Source organism: Bombus bifarius, unplaced genomic scaffold, assembly GCF_011952205.1.
Source record: "Bombus bifarius isolate JDL3187 unplaced genomic scaffold, Bbif_JDL3187 scf7180000008039, whole genome shotgun sequence".
Classification (NCBI taxonomy): domain Eukaryota; kingdom Metazoa; phylum Arthropoda; class Insecta; order Hymenoptera; family Apidae; genus Bombus; species Bombus bifarius.
This window is the reverse complement of record NW_022884409.1, coordinates 714,804-738,929: the sequence shown is the minus strand read 5'-3', so window position 1 is coordinate 738,929 and position 24,126 is coordinate 714,804. Positions and strand designations below refer to the sequence as shown.

The 24,126-nt window shown below is 30.0% G+C and overlaps 7 protein-coding genes across 12 annotated transcripts; 3 read left to right on the top strand and 4 right to left on the bottom strand.

The window, feature by feature from the left end:
- Positions 1-1,804: 1,804 nt before the first annotated feature.
- LOC117207585 (protein O-mannosyl-transferase 2) lies at positions 1,805-5,988 on the bottom strand. Of its 3 annotated transcripts, none has more exons than XM_033447941.1 (16): positions 5,897-5,988; positions 5,714-5,766; positions 5,014-5,207; positions 4,856-4,939; positions 4,682-4,766; positions 4,510-4,614; positions 4,329-4,437; positions 3,985-4,253; positions 3,812-3,918; positions 3,551-3,743; positions 3,272-3,475; positions 3,048-3,199; positions 2,881-2,969; positions 2,583-2,731; positions 2,115-2,524; positions 1,805-2,044 (listed from the first exon to the last, which is right to left on the bottom strand). In XM_033447941.1, the coding sequence occupies exons 3-16, from the start codon at positions 5,127-5,129 to the stop codon at positions 1,939-1,941; spliced, it is 2,178 nt and encodes a 725-aa protein (XP_033303832.1). In that variant the 5' UTR covers positions 5,130-5,207; positions 5,714-5,766; positions 5,897-5,988; the 3' UTR covers positions 1,805-1,938. The 3 variants fall into 3 exon arrangements, with proteins under 3 accessions (XP_033303832.1, XP_033303833.1, XP_033303834.1); XM_033447942.1 differs by having other exon boundaries at positions 5,014-5,174; XM_033447943.1 differs by having other exon boundaries at positions 5,014-5,129.
- Positions 5,989-6,087: 99 nt separating this feature from the next.
- Positions 6,088-11,329, top strand: LOC117207583 (probable ATP-dependent RNA helicase spindle-E). 2 transcript variants are annotated; one of them, XM_033447934.1, is made up of 10 exons: positions 6,088-6,173; positions 6,268-6,463; positions 6,524-6,821; positions 6,911-7,368; positions 7,461-7,830; positions 7,897-8,063; positions 8,143-9,333; positions 9,392-10,528; positions 10,606-10,940; positions 11,018-11,329. In XM_033447934.1, exons 2-10 carry the CDS (start codon positions 6,284-6,286, stop codon positions 11,154-11,156), a joined length of 4,275 nt encoding a protein of 1,424 aa, XP_033303825.1. In that variant the 5' UTR covers positions 6,088-6,173; positions 6,268-6,283; the 3' UTR covers positions 11,157-11,329. The 2 variants fall into 2 exon arrangements, with proteins under 2 accessions (XP_033303825.1, XP_033303827.1); XM_033447936.1 differs by having other exon boundaries at positions 6,094-6,173; positions 6,384-6,463.
- Positions 11,330-11,421: 92 nt separating this feature from the next.
- On the bottom strand, positions 11,422-13,575 carry LOC117207599 (protein enabled homolog). Its single transcript, XM_033447968.1, has 8 exons — positions 13,345-13,575; positions 13,058-13,274; positions 12,804-12,954; positions 12,627-12,741; positions 12,478-12,531; positions 12,209-12,367; positions 12,010-12,134; positions 11,422-11,940 (listed from the first exon to the last, which is right to left on the bottom strand). The coding sequence occupies exons 1-8, from the start codon at positions 13,439-13,441 to the stop codon at positions 11,767-11,769; spliced, it is 1,092 nt and encodes a 363-aa protein (XP_033303859.1). The 5' UTR covers positions 13,442-13,575; the 3' UTR covers positions 11,422-11,766.
- Positions 13,576-13,673: 98 nt separating this feature from the next.
- LOC117207600 (protein FAM50 homolog) lies at positions 13,674-15,702 on the top strand. The gene is made up of 5 exons (XM_033447969.1): positions 13,674-14,005; positions 14,260-14,972; positions 15,062-15,216; positions 15,302-15,414; positions 15,496-15,702. Exons 2-5 carry the CDS (start codon positions 14,321-14,323, stop codon positions 15,614-15,616), a joined length of 1,041 nt encoding a protein of 346 aa, XP_033303860.1. The 5' UTR covers positions 13,674-14,005; positions 14,260-14,320; the 3' UTR covers positions 15,617-15,702.
- A 33-nt stretch (positions 15,703-15,735) lies between these two features.
- Positions 15,736-19,259, bottom strand: LOC117207607 (myb-like protein V). Of its 3 annotated transcripts, XM_033447981.1 has the most exons (4): positions 18,778-19,259; positions 17,941-18,031; positions 17,411-17,843; positions 15,736-17,127 (listed from the first exon to the last, which is right to left on the bottom strand). In XM_033447981.1, exons 2-4 carry the CDS (start codon positions 18,028-18,030, stop codon positions 16,928-16,930), a joined length of 723 nt encoding a protein of 240 aa, XP_033303872.1. In that variant the 5' UTR covers position 18,031; positions 18,778-19,259; the 3' UTR covers positions 15,736-16,927. The 3 variants fall into 3 exon arrangements, with proteins under 3 accessions (XP_033303872.1, XP_033303871.1, XP_033303870.1); XM_033447980.1 differs by having other exon boundaries at positions 15,736-17,843; positions 17,941-18,075; XM_033447979.1 differs by having other exon boundaries at positions 15,736-17,843; positions 17,941-18,054.
- An 88-nt stretch (positions 19,260-19,347) lies between these two features.
- Positions 19,348-20,831, bottom strand: LOC117207602 (protein C15orf41 homolog). The gene is made up of 6 exons (XM_033447973.1): positions 20,574-20,831; positions 20,394-20,498; positions 20,188-20,318; positions 20,031-20,110; positions 19,901-19,950; positions 19,348-19,833 (listed from the first exon to the last, which is right to left on the bottom strand). Exons 1-6 carry the CDS (start codon positions 20,669-20,671, stop codon positions 19,449-19,451), a joined length of 849 nt encoding a protein of 282 aa, XP_033303864.1. The 5' UTR covers positions 20,672-20,831; the 3' UTR covers positions 19,348-19,448.
- A 173-nt stretch (positions 20,832-21,004) lies between these two features.
- LOC117207590 lies at positions 21,005-23,584 on the top strand. The gene is made up of 2 exons (XM_033447950.1): positions 21,005-21,413; positions 21,483-23,584. Exons 1-2 carry the CDS (start codon positions 21,338-21,340, stop codon positions 23,186-23,188), a joined length of 1,782 nt encoding a protein of 593 aa, XP_033303841.1. The 5' UTR covers positions 21,005-21,337; the 3' UTR covers positions 23,189-23,584.
- The last annotated feature ends 542 nt before the right edge of the window (positions 23,585-24,126 follow it).

Below are 24,126 nucleotides of genomic sequence, written 5' to 3'. Positions count from 1 at the left end.
ATAGAAGATATAATATGAATTAAACGATAATACGGTAATGAAAAAAACATAGTGAAAAAATTATCTGGTGACTTATGGACTAGTACCAGAGAATTATTAAGAAAATCGTAGCGAGATACGAATAGAAATTGAGAGATACAGCCGTTCCAATGCTTCGTATACTACTTGAAATAAATTAGCCAAGTATCGTGATAATCGAACGAGTCTGTTAAATAATGTATGAAAAATTGATTTTCTATAACGCGACCACTCACCAATTTGTCTTCAATAGTTAATTGTCGATTCGTTTGCGAGCTCGCTTTTATAATGCATTCGAATTACTTTTCAGTGAACGCGTTACGATGGATGCGCAAACCGATATTCGATTCTATACGAATAACTTAAGGATTGTATTTCAGTTAGAATCACTTAATATCTACATATACGGTCTAAGGAATAATGCACGGAAAGCTGTTAAGTGGTCGTTTAAAACAATGAAAAGCAAAGATTAATTATCATGCTTTATGGACTCGATTGGTACGTTATATCTAACTGAATCAAATCTCTGAGAATAAACGTTATGAACGAATCTAAAATAAATCGGTAATGTAAGAGTAACATAGCAGTTTAAAATATATACATATAGCGACACATGTTAACTTAGCTTGCGTGTCAACACGCCTACACGTTTACATCCGATTAACGTAGTTACATATGTTCGTAACGTTCCACACATATTCCATACGGGAACGGGATAGATTACGTTTCAGAAGGGTCGAAGCAATGCCGGCTGCGGCTGGTAAGTCAAGATGGATGAAGTTCAAGCTGTTTATCTTTCCTCAGTACAGCAACAAGTGTCCCTAAACAATTCATTTTAAATCTGTTCGTCCACAGACGAATTTGTCAGATAATCGAAATTAGCGGGCGAATTCACCGTCGTCGCCAATCGAATATTTTCGACAACGTTAGTAGAGCAACGACTAACTACGTTACTGGCAGATCAAATTCGATACGTATCACTTGACATTATTATGATAAGATTTTCGAATGCCTACATACACACAGACAGACACAGACACATACATACGCGCACGAGCCAGATGCTTTTAATTTCGCGCGATTTTTATAGTCTAATGTCGTGGGTCTAGGAAGAAACAAGAGTCTTGGTGGAGGAGCCAGAACTTCACTAGACTCGTCGGCCGTTGTATATATCTGGTGGTCGATCATCAATAAGATTAGTCATGCGGTTTCACACGAACACATAAACACGAGAACACGTACCGGATATTCGTAAGAACACGTGGTCGCTTTGACAGCTATCCTTGATCTCACGTGAGAGTACGTTCGTGGCTGCTCAACAGACTGAAAATCCCCGGGAGCTGTTTATTGATCGTTTACTGCAGAAAGATACGCGCTACCATTCACTTGCGCTTACAACAAGGGAACTTGGTATAAATGGTGACTCAATGCATCAAGTGACTCGACGTGGTTTTACTAAACTAAATAATACCCAAAGATAAAGAGAGAATTCTCAGTGAACCATGATTCCCCTTAATCGGACGCTTAATAGAGAATTGAGACGGGCAACGGCGCAACTCCAGCATGTGGGTCGATCAGCTGAGCGAACCACGCTCACTTTTAAATCGGCCAGACATCGTGGGTGTTTATACAGCATTCCTTTTTTATCATAGTAGCGTAATATCTTTCCTTTTATAAAATCGTTTTATTGGGATGTAGTTATTTTTTAATAAAAAAATATTCAGAAAAATAAAAATTGAGAGAAAAAATTAAACAAGCTTTATAAGGCATTTTTTATATTTTTACATATACGTATAAAAATTTATTGATATGTACAAGTCATATATTTCTCATGTTTTGTTAATGTAAGTACTGATTTTACCATTTTATATTACTCTTTCGTGAATTTAAAAATATTAGAACACTTTTAAACAGTCTTTATTAAAATTCCCAAGTATCCATCCATCTCAAAGAATGCATTGGACTGTCAGAATCTAGTGAAGAAGGACCAACCATTCCATAAGCCAGTGGAGAAAACAAGTAGAAGCTATATAATGTGAATAAATAATATATAATTGCTCCCTTAAATATTCGTTATTCAATTGCATTGTACTAACCTGTATATGCTACTTGAAACAACAATCCCCACTATTGTGTGATATATAACATTTCCAACTTTATTTGGAAATAAAATAAGTAAATTTTCGATAATATAATTTAAAGTGGTTCCAGTTAACATTGAACTGTACAACAGAGCTGGGAAATAATGATGGAAGTATAAAACTCTGCTCATTGCCCAGAATGGTATATAATGCAAGAGCCAACCAATAAAAAGCCATTTTCCTGCATTTAATATTTTATCCCTTTGTTTAAGGACAGCAGGAGTTTCTACACAATCGCGTTGTTGTCTCACGCAAGCATGGACGTATAGTATGATAAAAAGTATTAAAAATATAATATTGCCCCACCATATGATTGGATTGCCTAGTAAATATATTCTCAAACTGTTTCCAGAAAAAAATTGACCCTGCAATATATTTATGACTTAATTATATTTCCCCATTACTGATAACAATGTAACTTACCCTGTAATTAATAGGCCACTGCCAAGGACGCGATGACACTTCCCCTTCCTTAATTTTCAAGTCAGAATTTCCTTGCAACATTACTGCATGTGACTCTAGAAACCTATCTAAGAATCCAGGTGCATATACTTGAAAACTGACATTTGGTACTGTAAAAAAGATTATTAATTACCAAAATATTATATATATTATTATTTATATAATTTATTTATATAATATATATATAATTAATTACATATATATATATATATATATATATATATATATATATATATATTCATAATTATTAGACACTAACATTTCGCATAATTATTGTCTTCAATGTTCCACAATGCATTCTTGTCTCTCATGTTTGGATTACAGGAAACTTCTTGTTGGTTATACGCCCTACAAAATTATAATTTCCATAGAACGTTTCTCGATTTTCCTTCTTCATTCGAAAACATATAAAAATTCATAACTAACCACTTTGGCAATGTTTTACCGCTGCATGTTAAAACGCAATGATGTAAATAATGTACAAATTTTAATTTACTTGTTACAGTTTCAACTACATCTCCATCTTTGCCATTTCCTATTAAAACCTTCCATATATCGTTAGCATCACCAGTACCATTCTAAAAATAAAAATAGAAGTAATTGTATAATTAAAAGTAATAATAATTAAGATTATAAAAAGATAGACTTACTTCGCCATATCCTGTAACTTGATAGTGTTTCTTAGAAATGGGAGCAATCTCTTTATGCGAATGCAAATTTCGATGGGTAATAACATGTTCTAAGCGTATAAGATCACCATGTTTTACTAGTTCTGGCTCCGACGATATATCGTCAGTATCGAATTTTTTTACTAACCATAAATTATTATCATCTTTATGCGAATAAGTTGTAATCTGATGGAAAAAATGTATTAATATTTTATCAAAATGTATTATCAAAATATATGTATAAAGTAACAAGATTAGTACTTGTTGTTGTCTAGCTCCTATGCCTTCTGGATAAAGGTGCCAATGAGAATGTAAATATCCTCCACCAGTTCTATGATTTTTCAATGTGATTGTAGCTCCATAAGCTAACTGTCGTGGCATTGTTGCATTGTATAAAGAATTTCCTTCTAATAAGGATTGAAACTCGGAACTATAAAATCCATCTCCACTTCCACTGAAATATTTCAAATTATTAGTATATCCATTAAAAACGTGTAGATATACAATAAATAAATCGTTTACCTTTTATTTAATACAGTAAGATGAATGTAAAAGAACAACATGTACAATAATATCGGGATAAAGATGAGACAAATGCACCGAGCTAACAAATGTTTTCCTACATTTATCTGTAAAGGTGTAGGAGTAAAATTGATTTGTTAACTTTAAACGATTGATACATGCAAGAAGCTTACCATAGATTTTGTGAGGTCTCCTAATTCTCTCCATAATTCAAAAGCAGTGTTAAGTCCAACTAATAAAACAACAAACAAACCAACAAATTTTACACTAATTGTACAAGCAAGAGAAATTCCTGTGAATGATAACCATCCCCACCATTTCCATGTAAATGACTCATCACGAAGAGAACCCGTATGAGCCATTCCCCAAGTTGCACACATCATAAAACATAATAATATAGGATCCAACAAAATGTATTGATTTAATGTCAATAATCCCACATCTGAAACACATGAATTATTTAGCAATATACTTATTTTATCATATGGAAAAAGTATCATAAATATAATATATATACCGAATAAAATAAATAGTGCAGAAAATGCAGCTGCTTGAATAGATTTTGTTAAATCCCATACAATGAGATATGATAGAGGAACTATCGTTGCACCTAAAAATGTACAAAACTGGAACATATAGAACATATTTATAAAGTATTACTCAATATTTTAATATAATAAATATTAAAGTGCACTTACAATTCTCATACCAACGTATTTAACATTTTCGAACTTATCTCCTGGTTTTTCAAAGGGAAATGTTCCATCATATCCAGTTAAATATCCAGATAATGCTATTAACATCTGAAAGATAATAATATAGAGTTTTAATATGTTATCATAAATAAAAACTCACACATATGCCACTTACTTTCCCAAGAGGTGGATGAACATCAAAGAAAAATGTTCTGTTTATGTACCAGCTTCCCATTTTACCAAAATGAGTTTCATCCCAACTAAAATACCCAATATTTCCCATATGTCAGATATATCCCATAAGTCAGACATAAATATAATTTATTAATGTTCTTCTCTAAGTTCTTACCAAACATGCTGTGGTTCTGTAACTTTGTAAAATCTTGTCCCTGCTGTAAGTATTACAATGATTCCAAATAAAAGCCACCAATTCCTGTATGAATATATTAAAAAAATAAAAAAAAATGTTATAAACTTCTAAACAAATTATAATATAAAGCTACGTACAAATCCATTGTCCCTTCTTTTTCTATAGTTTTAGACATTTTATGTAAATATATATTTTTTATTTTGTGTCCACATTGAGAGTAATTGTTTGTATTCTTCATATTACCAGATATCATCTACATTAACATAATGGTTTGTAAATTGGGGATAGGCTGCAAACACTATTTGGCAGGTAGAAAATGAAAAATAGTTAACTGTAAAAAAAAATGTGTAAAGGATTTATTTATAGCTAGTATAATAAATGCAATAATCTATAATTGGTGTTTAAATTTAGTTTACAGTTTTACTTTACTAATTGACCACTGTTACCCCCACTACTTTTTCCGAGTAAATAACTTTTGTAAACAAGCTTCAGTGTTATTAATATGTAGACTTTTTAATCTTACTCATCTTAAATCCTGACAGACGTATTAACACATTAGAATCTTGGTATTTTGGATTGAGTATTAGATTTTCATACTCATTAATTGAGGTTATTAAGGCAAAATTCCTGACATAAATCCTTCTTTATTAAGTCAATAAACCGGACCCGACCCGCAGTTAGTTATCGCGGCAGGACTGTATTTATCTTATTACTTAAGATAAATGCACTTATTAACGGGATAAAAACTTATAATAATTTTTTGTACAATATATTAATTAATATATAATTATAAGGAATTATTTTGAGAACGTAAAATACTTGAGTTATATTACATACCTTAATATACACCTAACTATCTACTTATCAAACTTCTAGTTCTCCAAGAACATCTAAAAAAGGACCGTTATGTTTTATAGGGACGTAGGAATAAAAATCTGAACCCCTATCCTTCTATTTTATTATTAATTTACGGAAGTTAAAAGAATGAATATATCTTAAAATCACATTATATTTACGTACATTTGATAGATGAAAAATATAACAATATTTCGATTGTTATACTAAAACGATAGTAATTCATCGGTCCTGACTTGTGTATTATCATTATTCAGACTTATACCCACTGATATGTTATTATTACAGAGTATCTTATACCATCTCGCCTGTGGTATGTGGTATTATGATATGTGTTTCGCTAATGTTTACAAACTACGAACTAGTTGTTAGGGCACATTTATTGACTAACGGAAAAAATAAGGCATTGTTAAAGGTTATTGAAAAACGTGTAAACTGTAAGGTATTAAAATGAAGCACAAGATATATTTTAACAGTTGTATGAATTGTATTTGTATAGATTAATTAAAAATAAATATAAATATTTACTGTTTTAGGTATCTTTTATATAAGATGAATACATGTAATTTATCTAATTTTTATGATAGACCAGTGGTATTACCTGGCCCAACGAGCCGGAAAAAACGACTATCTACGAATGTATTTTTACCAGATACAAATCCTCAAAGGGAAGACAAAGGAACAGATTATATAGCAGAATATGTACAAAAAGAAGAAGAAGAACTTTTGCGGGTATAGTAATTTGTAATTTGAACATTATTAGGAACTTTATTTAACTCAATATATTTTTAGGCTGCAAGTTATTATAATACAAATGATAAAGGTGGTCTTGAAAATGTATCAGTAGGTACATACGTCACGGAAGATATGCAAAATGAACAAACATTAAACATTTACAAAACATATCAGTTTGCTTATCATGCAAATCCTAATTTAGTAGTTAGTAATAAAAGAGATCAGATAGTATCTATGATTGAAACTAATTCAGTTGTAGTAATTCAAGGGCCGACTGGTTGTGGCAAAACTACACAAGTACCGCAATTTATTTTAGATTCCTGTTATAAAAAAAGACTTCATTGTAATATTATAGGTAATTTTATGTCCTTGCAATAATTTAGTTGAACTCTTAAATAGATACTTAAATAGAATTCTTACAATATATATAATTTTATTTCATAGTTACGCAGCCTAGAAGAATTGCTGCTATAAGCATCGCAAAACGTGTCAGCCAAGAAAGACAGTGGCCAATAGGTACCCTTATTGGATATCAAGTAGGTCTGATAAACCACACAAGTAAAGATACACGTCTAACATATTGCACTGCTGGGGTTCTTTTACATAAATTGGTAAATAACAAAAACATGTTGGACTATACACATGTCATACTTGATGAAGTTCATGAAAGGAATGAAGATATGGATTTTCTTCTCCTTGTTGTTCGAAAGCTATTATATACAAATTCACGTTCAGTAAAAGTTATTTTGATGTCTGCTACATTTGATGTAGACAGATTTGCTAAATATTTTTCTTCACCTGTGGGAAATAAACTTGTTCCTGCCCCTGTTATTGACATTCCAAAGAAAACATTTTTTAATGTTGGTATCTATTATCTTTGTCAAATGGTTACATTAGGACCGGTAAATATTTCATGTTACTATTTGAAATAAAAATATTTAAAATTTAGTGTATTTGGATGTATTTATTGCATTATATTTCTACTTTGTTACAGATACCTGAAGTTTCTGCTACCAAACCATGTATTACAAGCAAAATGTTGGAATTTTGTGTTAATCTTATAAAAGTTCTTGATGATGTAGACATGAAAGCTGATGATGCAAAGTATGATTCAGAAACAAATCTTTATGAGAGACATGTGATTCTCATATTTTTGCCAGGAATTAATGAGATTGAGGAAATTAATAATTTGTTGTGTTTACCAAAACATGAACAGAGTAAGTGGGATATAGTGATATTACATTCCTCAATTACAAGTGAAGAACAACAGAGGATTTTTCAAAAACCACCCCATGGCTATCGTCGTCTTATCTTATCTACAAATATTGCTGAAAGCAGTATTACTGTTCCTGATGTAAAATATGGTTTGTTAAACTACAACAAAAGAAAGTTTGTATATAAAGCAATATTTAACTTTATATTTTTTTCAGTAATTGATTTCTGTTTAATAAAACATCTTATTACGGATCCACATACGAATTTTTCGTGCTTAGAGTTAAAATGGGCGAGTAAAGCAAATTGCGAACAAAGAGCAGGTCGCACAGGTCGAGTAATGGATGGTAGAGTATATAGATTAGTACCACAAACATTTTATGAGGTAATTTCTGTCAAAAAACATTTTTAAAAACGTAACAATGTTAATATAAAATATGTTTCAAACTTTATAAAATTTATAGAATGTTTTGCCTCAAGAAGTATCACCTGAAATATTACGAGCTCCATTAGAAAATCTAATCCTCAAATCAAAGTTGTTAGATATGGGAGAACCTAAAGCTATTTTAGCACTTTCTCTTGATCCACCTGATCTTAGAAATTTAGAAAACACAATACTATTATTAAAGGAAACAGGAGCATTGCTAAATAAGATCAATGAAATACAACCTTTTGATGGAGAATTAACAGATCTCGGTCGAGTTATGGCTAATCTACCACTAAATATCCATGTATCGAAACTAATTATGTTAGGCCATGTTTTTAGTGTTCTAAAAGATACAATAATTATTGCAGCTGCTTTGTCTGTAAAAGATATGCTTAATAATCCATTTCAACAAAAACTGTTGGCCTTCAATGTCAGACTTAATTGGGCAGCTAATTCTTGCAGTGACTGTGTAACTTTCATGAATGTATATAAGGTATGGATTACCGAAAAAGTTAATCGTCGATTAAATAGTGATGCAGAAGAAAGAAAGTGGGCAATTAGAAATTTTGTACAAATCAGAGTGTTGCGCGAGGTTAAAGCGCTGGTAACAGAATTAACGCGTAGATTAGAAAAATTAGGTATACAAGAAAGTGCCGGTGTTAATAAAGTTGTTTGGACAGAAGAAGAACGGCCATTTATTTTAAAAATCGTAATTGCTGGTGCATTTTATCCGAATTACTTTATCAATAACGTACCAGCATCAGAAAGTAAATTGAATGAACATGCTGGAATAAAATTACTAGGTGGTTTAGATCCCTTGAGGACAGTATATTTACAAGGTTGGCCTTTAAAACAACCTGGACTATTATATGCCCGCAGAATTCAGGATATCTTCAAGAAGAATTTGAAGATGTCTACTGGAAAAATAAATGTATCTTTTGACAATTCTTCTCGCGTTTACGTTCAGTTCATTCAAGAAATGTGTGAAGAACAACATAAAAATGAAGCAAGAGAAATATCTCCATTTATTTATAAAGCAATCAGAATGAGACATTGCAATATCCCCATAGAGATACCAATTTTACATGAAGATATGGCTGTGCAACGAGCAACTGAGATGAATTTAAAGCAAAAATCCTATTTTACTCCTAAAAGTGTGTTAAAGGACAAAATTAAACCTGAATTACCGGGTTTGCGAATAACTCGCATTCCTCTAATTATGCAAAACGTACGTATTTCTAACCAAATTACAAAATATGAAGTTAATCTATAACTTAAATTTTCAGATTAAAAATCCTGGTTGTTTTTGGGCTCAACAGCGTAATTCTATAATTATGAAAAGACTGAATAAAATAGAATCAGCTATTGAACAAATGCAACATCAATTTGAAACATTCAAGGTGGCTCCGGAAATTGGCACAATTGTAATCGCTCCATATGAAGAAAACAATCGCAAAACATATCTTCGGGCAGTAGTGGAAGGTCATGTATCATTACCAGAAATATTAGTACGACTATTTTTTATTGATTATGGTTATTCAAGTGAATGTCGATTGTGCGATTTAAAACGTTTAGAGAATGATAGTGATATTTTTGATATTCCTGCATTAGCGTTCAAATGTAAATTAGCAAACATTCGACCATCTGTAGCATATAATTTCAGTGAAGATTGGTCACAGGCTGCATGTGATCTATTCTGGACATTAATTAATAAACCTGGTTTCCTTTTTGGAGAAATTTATTCTGTTGTCAATAGCGTTGTTGTGATTGACTTAATTCATAAAAATGAAGAAGACGAAATTAGTATAAATCAGTGTCTTCTTGAAAAAACATTTGCAATAAAAAAAGAGGAAAATTATTTGTCACGTTTTAATCATAATTTAAGATTGCAACAATCAGATATGTCGGATGAACAATGTTATTACTATGAAAAGTTACAGTATGATCAAGACAATATGTCCGATATCTATCCAGATCCTCCTGCAGTTGCAGAATGCAACACATCAGAAAAATTACGAGGTCCATTTTCACCACTAGAAATTGATTTAATTCATCTTATTAAGGCTGGTAGAGATAAAACTGTGAGAATGGCGATGAATTCGGTAAATTCTGTTCTTTTGGACACTGATCCTGAAGATTCTTCTCACCGACTTTTAGTAGCAGCATCCATTTCTCAAAGTGCACGTGGTCAAAATTTAACATTATATAATACAACATTAATGCCACGTATTCCTGGTTTAACTGCCTTAATTGTATTGATTTTTACGCCATATATGGAATTGCGACGCAATAATTTTGGAACCTGTTATGTTGGCGCATTATGTGGATTAGGTTTTGATCCTATTAAAAAGAATAGTATTTATCCGGAACACGATATAGAACTTTATTTTGACACCGAAATTACTATAGATGATTTACAATTTGTAAGAGCAGTTCATATTGTTTTAAATATTTTTTCTTGTTTAAGTATATTTGTTTAGTTTCCTCGTTTGTTTATCAGATAAATAGACTACGTCATTGGATGAATATTGGAATGCAAATTAATCAACAATTTAATAGCAATAACAATATGGAAGAAATTATTATCTGTCAGAATAGAATAAAAGATGCATTGTTCAACTTAATTGAGAAAGAAAGAAAGATTCAAGCTACAGAATTAATTAATAATTTTGATAGATGGAACTTGTATAATGAAAAGCTGTTGCTTCGGCCTAATAAACAATCCATGATCACTAATAGTATATACAGACTCCATAATGCATTAGAATTGGAAGAAGCAAATGAAATACATGAAATTATAGAACATATAAAAGATTTACGATTATTGGCAACTGAGTAAGTAAATTAGCGGAACATCTATTAAGTTTAAGTGACATTTCCCAATTATTTTATATTCCTTTTTAATATTATAGAGATCCAAGGAAAACTGGAATTACTCAAATTCCTTGTAAATTATGTAACATTACAGTATGTGATATATTTGACCTTCGCAATCATTTGTACACAGCGAGGCACAGGCAAAACGAAAATATATTAGGAGTTAAACTTTGAACCATAACATGACAGACTACACAGACTATTATTATTATTATTATTAGTAAGTAACTATAAAATATAAAATGTTTAGTATTCTACGTATTGAAGATATATCATTGGAAGAATTAAACTTCTATCAACTTTATTTTGTTTAAAACATACTTTTTGTTACAAATGTTTAAGTTTCGTTCATAATGTATATTACTTTGTTATGATAACATAACGCATTTTTATTTGAATTCTATATTTAGAAAGCGTGATGACTATACTTTTTTTTTTGTAATTTTACAAAATTATGACTAATATTCATTTGCTGTGTAACTGAATATTTTTTACTGTAATTTGCAAAATCGTTTATAATATAAAATAAAGTATATATACAAATAAAAATGTTGCACCTACTACAATATATCTATAAATCTTGTAACTATACATTTTACACGTATTATAGCATTTAGGTAACAACATATAAAATACTTCTTTTTACAATATTTTTATGAAATTGATAAATACACCCATTTTCAAACATTTTTCAATAATATTGTATGGTGATGATTGTGAAACATATAAATAATACAATCAGTTACCTCAAGTCGTTTCAAAAGTATGTGTGATCAGTCATACTCTAAACTTCTCTCTGGATATAACGAGCTCCAGGTTGGGTATATAACAATCGTCCAGGAACATTAGCACCAGAGGCGCTAACATATGTACCTGGTGGTGGTGGTGGATATGGAGCTGGCGGTGGTTGCGGTGGTCTTACTGGATATCCTGATGTAATTCCTCCAGTTTTAGCACCCTGTTATCAAATTTTTTGTTAAGATGATGCATTATTATGGAAATATAATACTTAAATATAAAAAGATACCTGTGGAGGTTGCTGAATTGGAATAGCCCCACCATGAACAGTAACATGGCTACTTGGCCTTAAATAAAATTTATCTTCTGCATAGGCACCTTTATGGTCCAATGAATGCAAACTTGTAACATATGCTAATAAAAGAATAGTATTGTAGGGATTTTATTAATTTGTATAATTTTAGATCAATAAAAATACAATTATATACCAGATTGATGTGTCGACAACGTTGCTCTATTGCCTGAGAGATATACTGACTTAGTTGGTTCAGGTTCGCGGGACGGTTGCGATGTTGATGCAGAATAACTATAAACACTTTGACCAGTAGGGGCTGAATAAAAATTGGAGGCGGAGTACTGATTATTTTCTGTAAGAAAATGCATAAAATTTCAAAATTGAGGATCAGAAATGTGAACGTTGTTGTTGATGGCTTTGTAAAGAAAGAGCATGGAAATTAAAGAAGGTTTATTCACTCACTGTTCCAGAGAACAGCTCGGGAATCGCCAGATCTCCTAGCTGCTTCCTCAGATTCTATACAGGTACAAACATCTACGTTTAATACTCTCTTTTCTCTTTTTTTCATATTTCTTTTTGTAAATGTAACTTCTGTATTTTTATATACTTACTGGAAGGTGGAGGATTATAGTTTGGAAGCGAAGGCGTTGGTTTGTATCCATAACCAGCATGATATGGGGAAGCTGTTGGAGGTGGTGATGGACTATGTGTCCTCTTTAATGGCCCCTAGAGAAAAACATCTATAAGTAAGTTAATTTTTTACAAATAAACAAATTTGATATACTTACAGTTGGTAATAAAGTATGTGTTGGTGCACCTACAGCTACTTTGTAAAGTGGACTATTGCTTCTTGGTAAAGGAAGAAACAATTGTGGATGAACTACTCTAGGGCCTGCTCCAGGGTATCCCCCTACTGCTGTTAAAACTTCAGAACATACACTGTATAACAAAAATAATCAATTATGATATATCATTAAATGTATACCAATATCCCATTTGATACCGTTTGATTCCAATATATTTTAAGAAATATAGTATAAACCTTGTTTCTTTGATTAATTGCCGTCTTCTATTATCATCTTCATTTAAAACTTTCTTCAGTTGCAAGAATAATTGATGTTTTTCATCTTTTAATTGCGAAAGCTCATTTTCTAGATTTGATATTTGTTCTCTAGTTTCACCTAAAGTCATTACATCTTGTTTTTGTTGCCGTTCTCTTTCTTTCCTTAACCGTTCTTCTTCTGCATCTGCTTCCTGTTCTGTACATTTAAAATAAAAAATTAGAGTAAAAGTGAAAATCTAATGGCAATTTCCTAAAAAAAAGATAACCTTGTTTCTTCCGTTGTCTTTCTCTTGTAATATGAGCTTTTAATGCTCGCCACATTTGTTCACTACGTTGAGGAGGACCGACGATTACTGCCGGCATGATTAATTAATTTTTTTTCGATTTTAAAATAATGCAAATCCGTTACTATGTAATAATGAACCTGTCAAGACATATTTTTTGTATACGTTATGGATAACGTTATGGATACGTTATATATTATATAGACAGTTTGGTCACAGACTACATATTGGATAGATTTCGTATCAAACAAGGTATACACAAACTTATTGTACAACTTGTAACGTCGACTTTAGACTTAAAAACATTGTTGTATCAGATATCAGTGTATATGAGCGAGTGATTTTCAAAATGTGGGATATGAAAAAGCATTGCATATTACATCTGTACTATGTAAATTCTGAGCCTTGTTAGTAGAGAGACACGAAATTCCATATTTCATATTCCATAATATATATTAAACCGTGTTCTGTACAGTCGATATTTTATGTCCATAAGTTCAAGTCAGAATCTGGAAATGTGTGGATGATGTGATTGTATATTTTTTATGTTGGTGAGAAATTAATGAAATTAGTGAGAAACATTTACATTATAAAATATACATGAATTACAACTAATAATATTTCTAATGAATAAAAGAATTTAGTAAGTTACATACTTTTTATTACTAAGAAACTTACCGTATAATAAAAATAATTTTTCTTCTTAAAATATACACTCCTTTTAACGAGTTACAAATATTAAAAGTGCATTTGTCACATACAGTTGAAATATATTTGTTATATATTCTTATACCTAACCTCAATCTCTGGCTTTTTTATGTAGAAATCAATCTTGGTAAAAGTTGGCGATGATTTAGTTAATATAAAGAATGTATATAATATGGTGTTTTTTTACAGCTCTTAACAGTGTTAAGTAACAAGATTTTTGAAAAATATTTTTTCAAATACATTAGAAAATATGGCACACTATAAAGGAGCAGCCAGCGAAGCTGGCCGAGCAATGCAATTGATGAAAAAAAGAGAAATTGCTCAACAAGAAATAGAATTAAGGAAAAAGAAAATAGAAGATGACCTAAAGATTCATAACATAGAAAATAAATTTGCAACTCATTACAATGCAGTTGAACAACAGTTGAAAACCTCTACTATTGGTTTAGTCACCTTAAATGAAATGAAAGCAAAACAAGAGAATATTGTAAAGGAACGTGAAAGAAAATTAGCACAAAAGGAACGTGAAAAGGAACAAGAAAAAGAAAGAGCCCTAGCTGCAAAGCAAGCTGAAAAAAATAAGCAGAAGAAACAAATACAAGCTTTGTCGTTTAATTTAGATGAAGATGAAGTAGAACTTTCTGAAGAGGAGGTAGAATCAAAAGCAGAAACTTTAAAAGATAATGATATTGGACCAGTAATAAAAAAAATAAAGAAAAATCCAGATGTAGATACAAGTTTTCTACCTGATAGAGAAAGAGAAGAAGAAGAGAACAGATTAAGGGAAGAATTAAGACAAGAGTGGGCTAGAAAACAAAATGCATTAAAAGAAGAAGAGATTGAAATTACTTTCAGTTATTGGGATGGTTCTGGACACAGAAGAAGTGTTATTATGAAAAAAGGTAAAGGTTTAATTATTATAACTAATATTTTTTAAATTTATCAAAAGAATAATTGTATACTAATTGTTATTAGTTCGCACTGTTGGTAGGTAATTCCATTTATCAACTTCTTCAGAGATGTTTAGAAGTTTTAAGACGTGAATTCAGTGAACTTAAAACAGTCATGGCTGATCAATTAATGTATGTCAAAGAAGATCTTATTTTGCCACATCATTATACATTTTATGATTTTATTGTAACAAAGGTAAATGTAGTATAAGAAAGCCATGTTCATATACCTATATGTGATATTGTTAAAATGAAAAATTATTAGTCGATTCTTTTGCTAGGCAAGAGGAAAGAGTGGGCCTCTTTTTACATTTGATGTTCATGATGATATCCGTGTTATGCATGATGCTTCTGTTGAAACAGAAGAATCTCATGCTGGAAAAGTATTACTTAGGTACTATTTATTTTAACATTATTTGTGATGTTTGTATGTATATGATTAATTATATTTGATTATGTTATGTTATGATTTCAGATCTTGGTATGAAAGAAATAAACATATATTTCCTGCCAGTCGATGGGAACCTTTTGACCCAACAAAAAGTTATGATAAATACACAATATCAGATAAAAATAGGAAAAAAGATAAAATTTAATGAAAGATAGCTTGTATAGGAAATAATTGTACAAAAGAATTAATACATATTGTGTTCAGTAAAGGAAAATTGTTATTTTAGGAGAACTTTTTGTTTTGTTAAAAGTATTACATAATCAATAAATATTAATACCTGTATTTTAACTATAGAGAGTTCATAGAAATTTATAATTTTAAATTCCTTAATTACGTAGTATGAATAGGCACCGCAAACTAAATATTATGTATCCTGTATATTTCGAATAATGTACAGTAATTTCATAAAAAATATTTCATATATATTGTAAATAATATATCTATTACTTAATATACTTTGACAAAGTTGTAACAGTATGAAGTTAATTATATAAATTTAGAAAAATGATCCATTTTACATGTTTAATTCGTTTTCAGCGATATTTACAGTTGATGATGTATTAATAATTTGAGTTTCCTTTATTACTTCATCTATAAGATCATTATAAATATCCTGCACACTTTTTATTGTTGACATATTACCAAATGTCGAAATTGCATTATTTATATCAAATATACTATCATTTTCTTTTAAAGATGCTTGTTTATTAGATAAATTTTCCTGAAAAATCTATTACTTTAAAATAATGTTTTGATTAATTTGAACTTTTTCTAACTCACTCTTTTATTCAATTTTAATAACATTTCTTTCATCTCTGCATTCATCATATATGGATTACTACTAGAATCTTCTATTACATTATTTATATTTTCAATATAATAAGTTGAATCAATAAACTCCCATTTATCCTTTCCGGTAAGAGATAAAGTTTGAGAAAAATAAATGAAAAATCGTAATTCTCATACAGTACGATTATTAATATAACTTACTTTGCTATCAAGATTTAAGAGATTTATACCATCTTTATTTTGAAATAGTCGCCGTTTATAATTATTCGTCTCGATCAATATGTTCGAGTCGTTACATTTACGAATTTCTAGCTTTTGCAATTTTATAAAATACAATTTTTTTGTTAGACTTTTTAATTATGTAAATAAACGTAATATTAAATATATAGATATAAAATATATACTATTTAAAATATCCAATAATCTCTTGATTAATATATTATTATGGAATTCTTTCGTGCATTATAACTTTATTGTCATACCTGTATTTAGCGTTGTATATTTGGGACATAAGTAAAAGAATTGCCGCGTATTTTCTGCTAATTTACCAGTTTCAGATGGATTCGATTCTAACATTTTTTCTAGCCGTTTTCGATTTTCATATTGATACAATACAGTTTCTTCGATTGCTTTCTGCAGTATGATTAAGACATTTTCGCTTACAGTGTTAAAAAAATGATCTGTGTTTTATTTTACAATACAAACAATTTACTTTTACTTTATCGTTCATTACGTGTATAACGTTATCAAGATTTTCCACTTCTAAAATTTCTTTTCGTATACATTCATCTTGCGCAGCAATATTTGAAATATTAATGTCATCATCCCATTCACTTCTGAACAATTCTTCATTGTTATGTAACAACTCTAATTAAGTACAATTTGTTTTACCAAATCTTATGTATGTATGTAACGAAGTACATAGCGAAAAATGTTGAGATGTACAGTAGAAGCAACATCAAATCGAATATTTAAGGAATTATTTCAGGTTAAATAGTTTACATAAGTATATAGAACATAGTAAATAGAATAAATACTTTTGGAACGAATTAATAAGAATATAACAATGAAAATGCAACTTTTTCTATATGTCAGCATTTGTTCGTTTCTTTTTTTATATCGTTACTAGAGTTAGGTAAGACGAAAGTACCTTTGTTTGCTTTCCATGAAATTTCCATGTTTTCTATTTGGTCTTCCGTGGTTGAAAGTTCAGAAAAATCTTTTGTAACTGAACTCATAGATGTTTCCGTCGTAGGAAGACGATCGGATCTTGGAGATTCTATTGGCGGCGTTCGACTCGAATCTTTCGACGAGGTTTTGTCATATTGCGATACAAATTTCAGCATAAATTGATTTTCAGTAATATCCATACGAGCACCCATAGAATGGCCTGATTTCGACTTGATTTCAGATGGAACGGGTGAATGACCTCGTCGTTCGACACTAGGATTAGCCGAAGAGGCGCGTGATGATTGATTGCTATTGATTTTGCGGCGCGATCGTAATTGCGCTTCGTACTCTTCTTCGTCACTGCTACCCTCCGTATACAATTCTTCCCCTGATATCCATAATTCTTCTTCTTCCTATAGAAATGTTGAAATTTGAGTTATTCAATCAATACCCGTTTATTTTCCAAATTATAAGTATTAAACGGCAACTTTTCAGGATTTGTTACTTCACCTCCTTTTTTATTTTGGCGAGTTGAGATTGTACTGCGGTTTTCATTGACTGTTCATGCAATTTTTGATTCTTCGTTACTTTCTCAGCCATCCTATTATTAAATATATCACGATGCTATACAAATAGATAATCTTGTAATTTTACACATGCGAATATTGTATGGAAAATGAAGGATATATATTTAGCATCAAAAAGATCATTGATGAGTAAGATGTTTAAAGAGTTAACAGAAATGTAATAATCGTGATTTTTCTCGATAAGATTAGTGTAAAGTTATCATTGGTCCTTTGCGTCTTTCTTCGAAAGAAAATTGCTGGGAAATCGAATGCGATTGCGTTTATAGAATTTTTCAAATTTATTTGTGAATGGAAATCAATTCGACGCATGTATATGAAGTGTCCTTGAACTATGAAAATCTAGAACGAGGGTGAAATAGGTCAAGGTTACGTGTCACAATAAGTGCAAACGATCACTGATAGTTGTTATGATTTGAAATTTACCACGAAAGTATTTTTTTTTGGATAACTTATCAATGTTATCATATTTCAAGGACACATGATAATTTCACACAACTTTCAATGTCGGTGTTTGTTTATTTGTATTTATTTACTCATCTTTGTAGTGCTATTAAAATTAAGAGTACTGTTTTTTATCAAATGTGACCAGAAATCATTTAACAAGTAACATCACTATTATGAAATTGGATGTAGATAATTATTTTGCGAACTTAATTCGAAAAAATTTTTATTTAAAAAAAAAATTGTTAATGCACAGTCACGAATTTTTGTGCAATTTGATCATTTAAATGATTTTATTGGCGAATTTTCAAAACATTACCTCGATCTTTCCGGTCTCACGTTTCTTGGAATCAAGTACAGTGAGGAAGAACGAGATTCACGTGGTAATTTTCGTCTAATTTTGGTTGTGCAATGACTCTCAATAATGACAGGTGTTATCGAACTGCATCTTGAAGATTTAATTTGCGCAATTAATATTTTCTAGTTTTGAAATGTTCATTTACAACATTACTGGGTTTGTTATTACGTTGTGTTTATCGGGCATGTGACGTTTTATTATTCTTGTATTACAGACCGATTCACAAGTATAAAACGTTTTGATATTTATTTCTTTGGGTTTTTTGTTGTGCTATATTAGTAAGCACTTGAAAGCTGTTCGAGACACTGCATACTGGCTTTGAAATAGCGACAGTAGCGGCGCCTATGGCCAGATACAGCTCGATATATAAATAAACGTATTAGCTCGCTTGCGCGATATACCATGTGCTTCTCTACTGTAATTGTGATCTTTAATATCATTAATCGTAGTTTAGTTATAAAGGAAGGAGAAAAAACGTGACGCCTACTTGTTGGAACATTTTTTAAGTAACTTTAAAATATCATAAGTTGATATTAACGAAAATGTCTATTTATATTTAACAGTAATTCTTATTATATGAGTATCATGCAATATTAGCATTATTAAAATTTTTAAAATTACGCTCGTTATGATTACAAAGTTGTAGATTTAATACAAGTAGGATCCATGTATGTAATATCTTCTGGGAAATGATCCATGATGATAAATCTTTTTTCGTTAGGTTCATTTAGATTGTCTAAGAATCCAAACCAATAAATTACAAGTCCTGGACCAAATCTGTTCCAGTAGCTTAGAAATTGTTCTTTGATATATTTCTGATGTATTTCCGTATTTACAAATCTTGCCTTAGATTCTATCCAGTTAATTACAAAACCATTTACTGCAATTGGTACTTCAAGCTTGAAGTCTGGAGTTTTATCACATCCCCTTGATCTTAAATGCTTCTCATTACGAAATGCAAGATTTCGTTCTATTAAGTAGTTTTGCAACTTTAATTCATATTCCTGACCTACAGAACTACAAATTTAATTTATAAGATTATGCACAACTGACTAATTTAAATACTTAATGGCATAATACGTACGTTCCCACAGCATCTGATATAGGGCCATACAAATTGTCATATAATATACACTGTAAAACATTATTTAATTATTATACAGTACAATTATTTCTTAAGTTAGTAAATTTATTAGCTATTTTAAATTTATTACCAAATAGACTTCATATGCAAGATCTTTGTCCTGTATGAGGGTAGTATCCTTAAATAGTTTACTAACTTCATTTCGGGAAACTAAAAATATGTTATCTTTTATAATTCAAGAAGAATTACATATTGTTGTAAGGTATTTCAAATCATATATAAATTACCATTAGATTCATCTTTTCCACAATGTTTTTCAAGAACATTTCTGGCTAATAATGCAGGTGGTGCACCAATATCCTTTGCCATTTTCAATAAAATTCCAACAGGTTCTCCATTTTGTACAGCTTCTATGTAACTATTATTTAAATTATTTAATAATGACAGTGTATATAATTCTGCATATTAAAAACATAATGAAAGATATACGTACGTATCATAATAGTTTTTATTATTACCAAATAACTTGTTATGATTAATTTTCATTCTGTGTTGTACTTCTAAAGATAATATACTGTATAATGTATGTATTGGAATCCTAAATAAAAGAAAAATTAATGCTTTATTACAGTGAATAATAAATAAGAATTGGTTTTGCCAAAAATAACCTTACTCGCTATACTTCTCTTTTAAAATATCCCTACAATCCTTTGATAAACCTCGAAATTTTCGAATTGTTGCCACTATATCGTTGTATAATTCAAGCTTCATCTTGTACTTTTATTTTATAAGTCCAAAATAAATTTCCTTAAATTATTTCAACTTTCTTTTAACATTATCGTATAATTGTATACTTGACATTGATACTTTCAAAAACTTCTTCATGGATACTATCCTAGAGATGTAAACTCTTGGTATTTATTGACAGGAAGTATATATTTTTCAGTATTATCATTTGAAGTTTGAGATTATATTAATTTTGCGGGAAATTTAAATTTATCATTTAAGATCAAATAACCGTGGCCCGTTATTTTTTTGTCTTTTATAAATCATAAAAAGTACTTGTTATAATTATTTACAAAAATTAAGGTTGTGATCTTGATATTTTATGAATTTATCTTGGAGTAATAAATTGTGATAGTGGAATACATTAATAGGCTGTTAGTGACTACTTTCACTTAGTATAAGAAAGGTTGAAGTAAGGTTAGAGAATTGTGGAGTGTGTTAGTTGTTATATTTTGTTAGTTTTATTGTAAGTTTGTTAAATTTAAAGTATATATAACAAAAACAAAACTGTCTACGCAAAAATTCAAAAAGAAGGACATAAAAACTCGAATATTTATACTCTTAAATAAGTATAAAGATAATAGCATTTGATAGCATTGACAGATTTGGTTAATTTGCCATTCTATTTTATATTTTAGTTTTGTAAAAATAATGAATAAATATAAAAATTCAAAAAAAAAATGTAGTGTACAACAAGAAAATTGTAAAACTAACAATGTACAAGAAGGTAATTAATTAATATTATTTCTATAAATATAATTAATTAACTTTTAATAATGTAAATTATGAGTTATAGGTTCACTTAAACAAAGTATGAAGGTTGATATAGGAAATAATTCGCCTCAACATTCTTATGATTCACGAGTTTGTGGTTATAATACACCAATTGAAAAAAAGGATTATGTAATATATGATGTAGAAGATTCTCCTGAATTATATTATCGGTGTAGTCCAACTTCAATATCTTGTACTCAAGATGGAGGTAATGAAATTGCTTGGGATTGGCAGACATCTAGTACTAAAAATTCTTGTGACAAACAAACACCATCAAACAGTCTCATTGAAACACCAAAAAGAACCAAACAGTTGCAAAAGAAACGGAACTCTAATTCTCCATTACTGCAAAAGCCACTTAAAAGGAAGCAGATGAAAATGGAAAATATAGAAAATATTGGAAAACTGACAGCAGAATTGAAAGCTTTAAGCGAAAAGATGAAAAGCATGCAACAAAATTGTGATAATCATAATATTGAAAATGAAGATAATACAAACTTTGAAACTAGCAGTACGCTAGTAATAGAATTGGAGAGCAATAGTAGTGACGATATGATAATGGATTGTAAACCTAAAATGGATTTTATTGCTATTAATAGTAATAACAAAAACCCTGCAAGTTATGCAGATTTATTTGATGATTCAGTTGATGATTCAATGGTAAAATGTAGTCAAGAAATTGAACAAAAATTGAACTTAGGTAAAGATAAAAAGAATGAAATAATAGAATTATCTACAATAAATGAGAAAAACGAATTGTCTTCTACACCTAAAAAGAAGACTTACTGTTTAATCACATCTAATACCTCTAGTGAATGCTCCGAAAGTTTTAATATCTCTAGAACTTCTTTAACTAGTACAAATGGTCATTTAAAAACATATTCAAATAATTCAAGTAAAACGAATTCTACCATAAATGTTTCAACATTTAATTCCAAGAATATCAGGAATAATGTTACAAATGTATCGCATGGAAAACAAACATTGCAAGATAAGAGTATGTCAGATTTTCCAGATGATTCCTTTGATGACTGTTTGGCAACTTGCATAGAAGATGATAAATTATTGTCTAGATTATCAGAATATGACTTTAATCCTTCAAATTCAGGCCATAATACAAATCACTCCAAAAAAGCATTCAAACTTATTTCTAATCCAATAATTAATAAAAAAATGCCAAGTAATTTTGCTACGAAATTAGTAACCCCTAGTAAAAGTAAGCTTTTTACAGATGATTTAGTAGACGAAGTTGAGACTATAACTGATAAAAAAGTAATACAAAATTCTTTTCCTAGTAAAAATTCCTTAGAAAACAGAAAATTTTTTAAAACGAAATGTTTATCAGATCTATGTTCTTATCAAAATAAAAACGCATCAAAAGTCCGTTCATATTCGACTTCATCAGTAAGTACTTCATCATCAATTGTAAAAGGTCAGAACCCATATAAAAATAATAATATTCCATCGATTAATGGTATGGAAAATGCGCATGATATTAACAGATTAAACGAAAAAGAAGGTGGCAATTGTATTGTTAAATACAAATCTACTAGCAATTTATCTAGCATGAAAGAGTCTCAGCCAGTACGATGTACTCCAGAAGAAATAGAAAGAAAACGGCTAGAGGCAAAGATGAGACTCGAGGCAAAGAGAAAATTACGACATACGAATAGGAGATCAATTGGTACTATATCAGAAAATCCAGAGGAAAAGTCTGTAAAAAGGTGAAAGACTGGTATTCTTTAATTACAGGAACCAATGAAATTACCTCTCACTATGTCGTAATACCCTATTGTTCTATGTACAATTATTGTGCTTGTTGTTCATTCCTCTGTGATTCCAACTGCACCTAAATATAGAGCTATTAAATAAAAAAAGTTTTTTTTAATACAGAAAGATTTTTTTAAATATTACCTAGTCGCATTAATAATCTTAGGTTATTCTTAAAGAAATTAGTATCACTCTGCAGAGAACACGGATGGTAAATAATACTTGTCATGTTAAAATACTACGGGTATGTTAAAAAATATATTTATTTGATTGTAACATATATTGTAATGTGTACTAATTTTACAGAATAAGTTTAAGAACTCAGAATAAATGCCAAATCGTTTTGTAAACCTGTTTATAAAAGTATTTTTATTTATCTTTCATGTAAGTGTACATTATGTAGTGTCATTCCATCGCCTGATACAGTTGAGTATATACTACTAAAAATAGCACATTCAGTACAATCTATTTACATATTATTGGTAAAGAATTGGTAAAAAATTTGTATTTTCGAAATTTTCTACTTAAACTTTGTGCTATAGGAATTCTTTTAACGAATCCAGAACTATTAAAACATTCAAATAAATTATTATTTTTTAAAGATACAACATTTAGAAATGTCTGGTAAAAGCTTCTACCACTTAGGAAATCGCGCGAAACCAGGTATGTTCAAAAGCAATAGCGTTAACGTGGTTATCGAAAGATTTAAGTAAATATCTATAAACAATTACGAACAAAGTAAAGAATTTACATAAGTCTGCTATAAGAAAAAATAATAATAAATCACGTAAATATTTAAGAGCAACTGTTATAGCGCATGTTTAGTGGTCGAGCGCCATTACTCGAACGTGTATTTAATCGATACACACGTGACGTCAGACTCGAATACGTCGCGG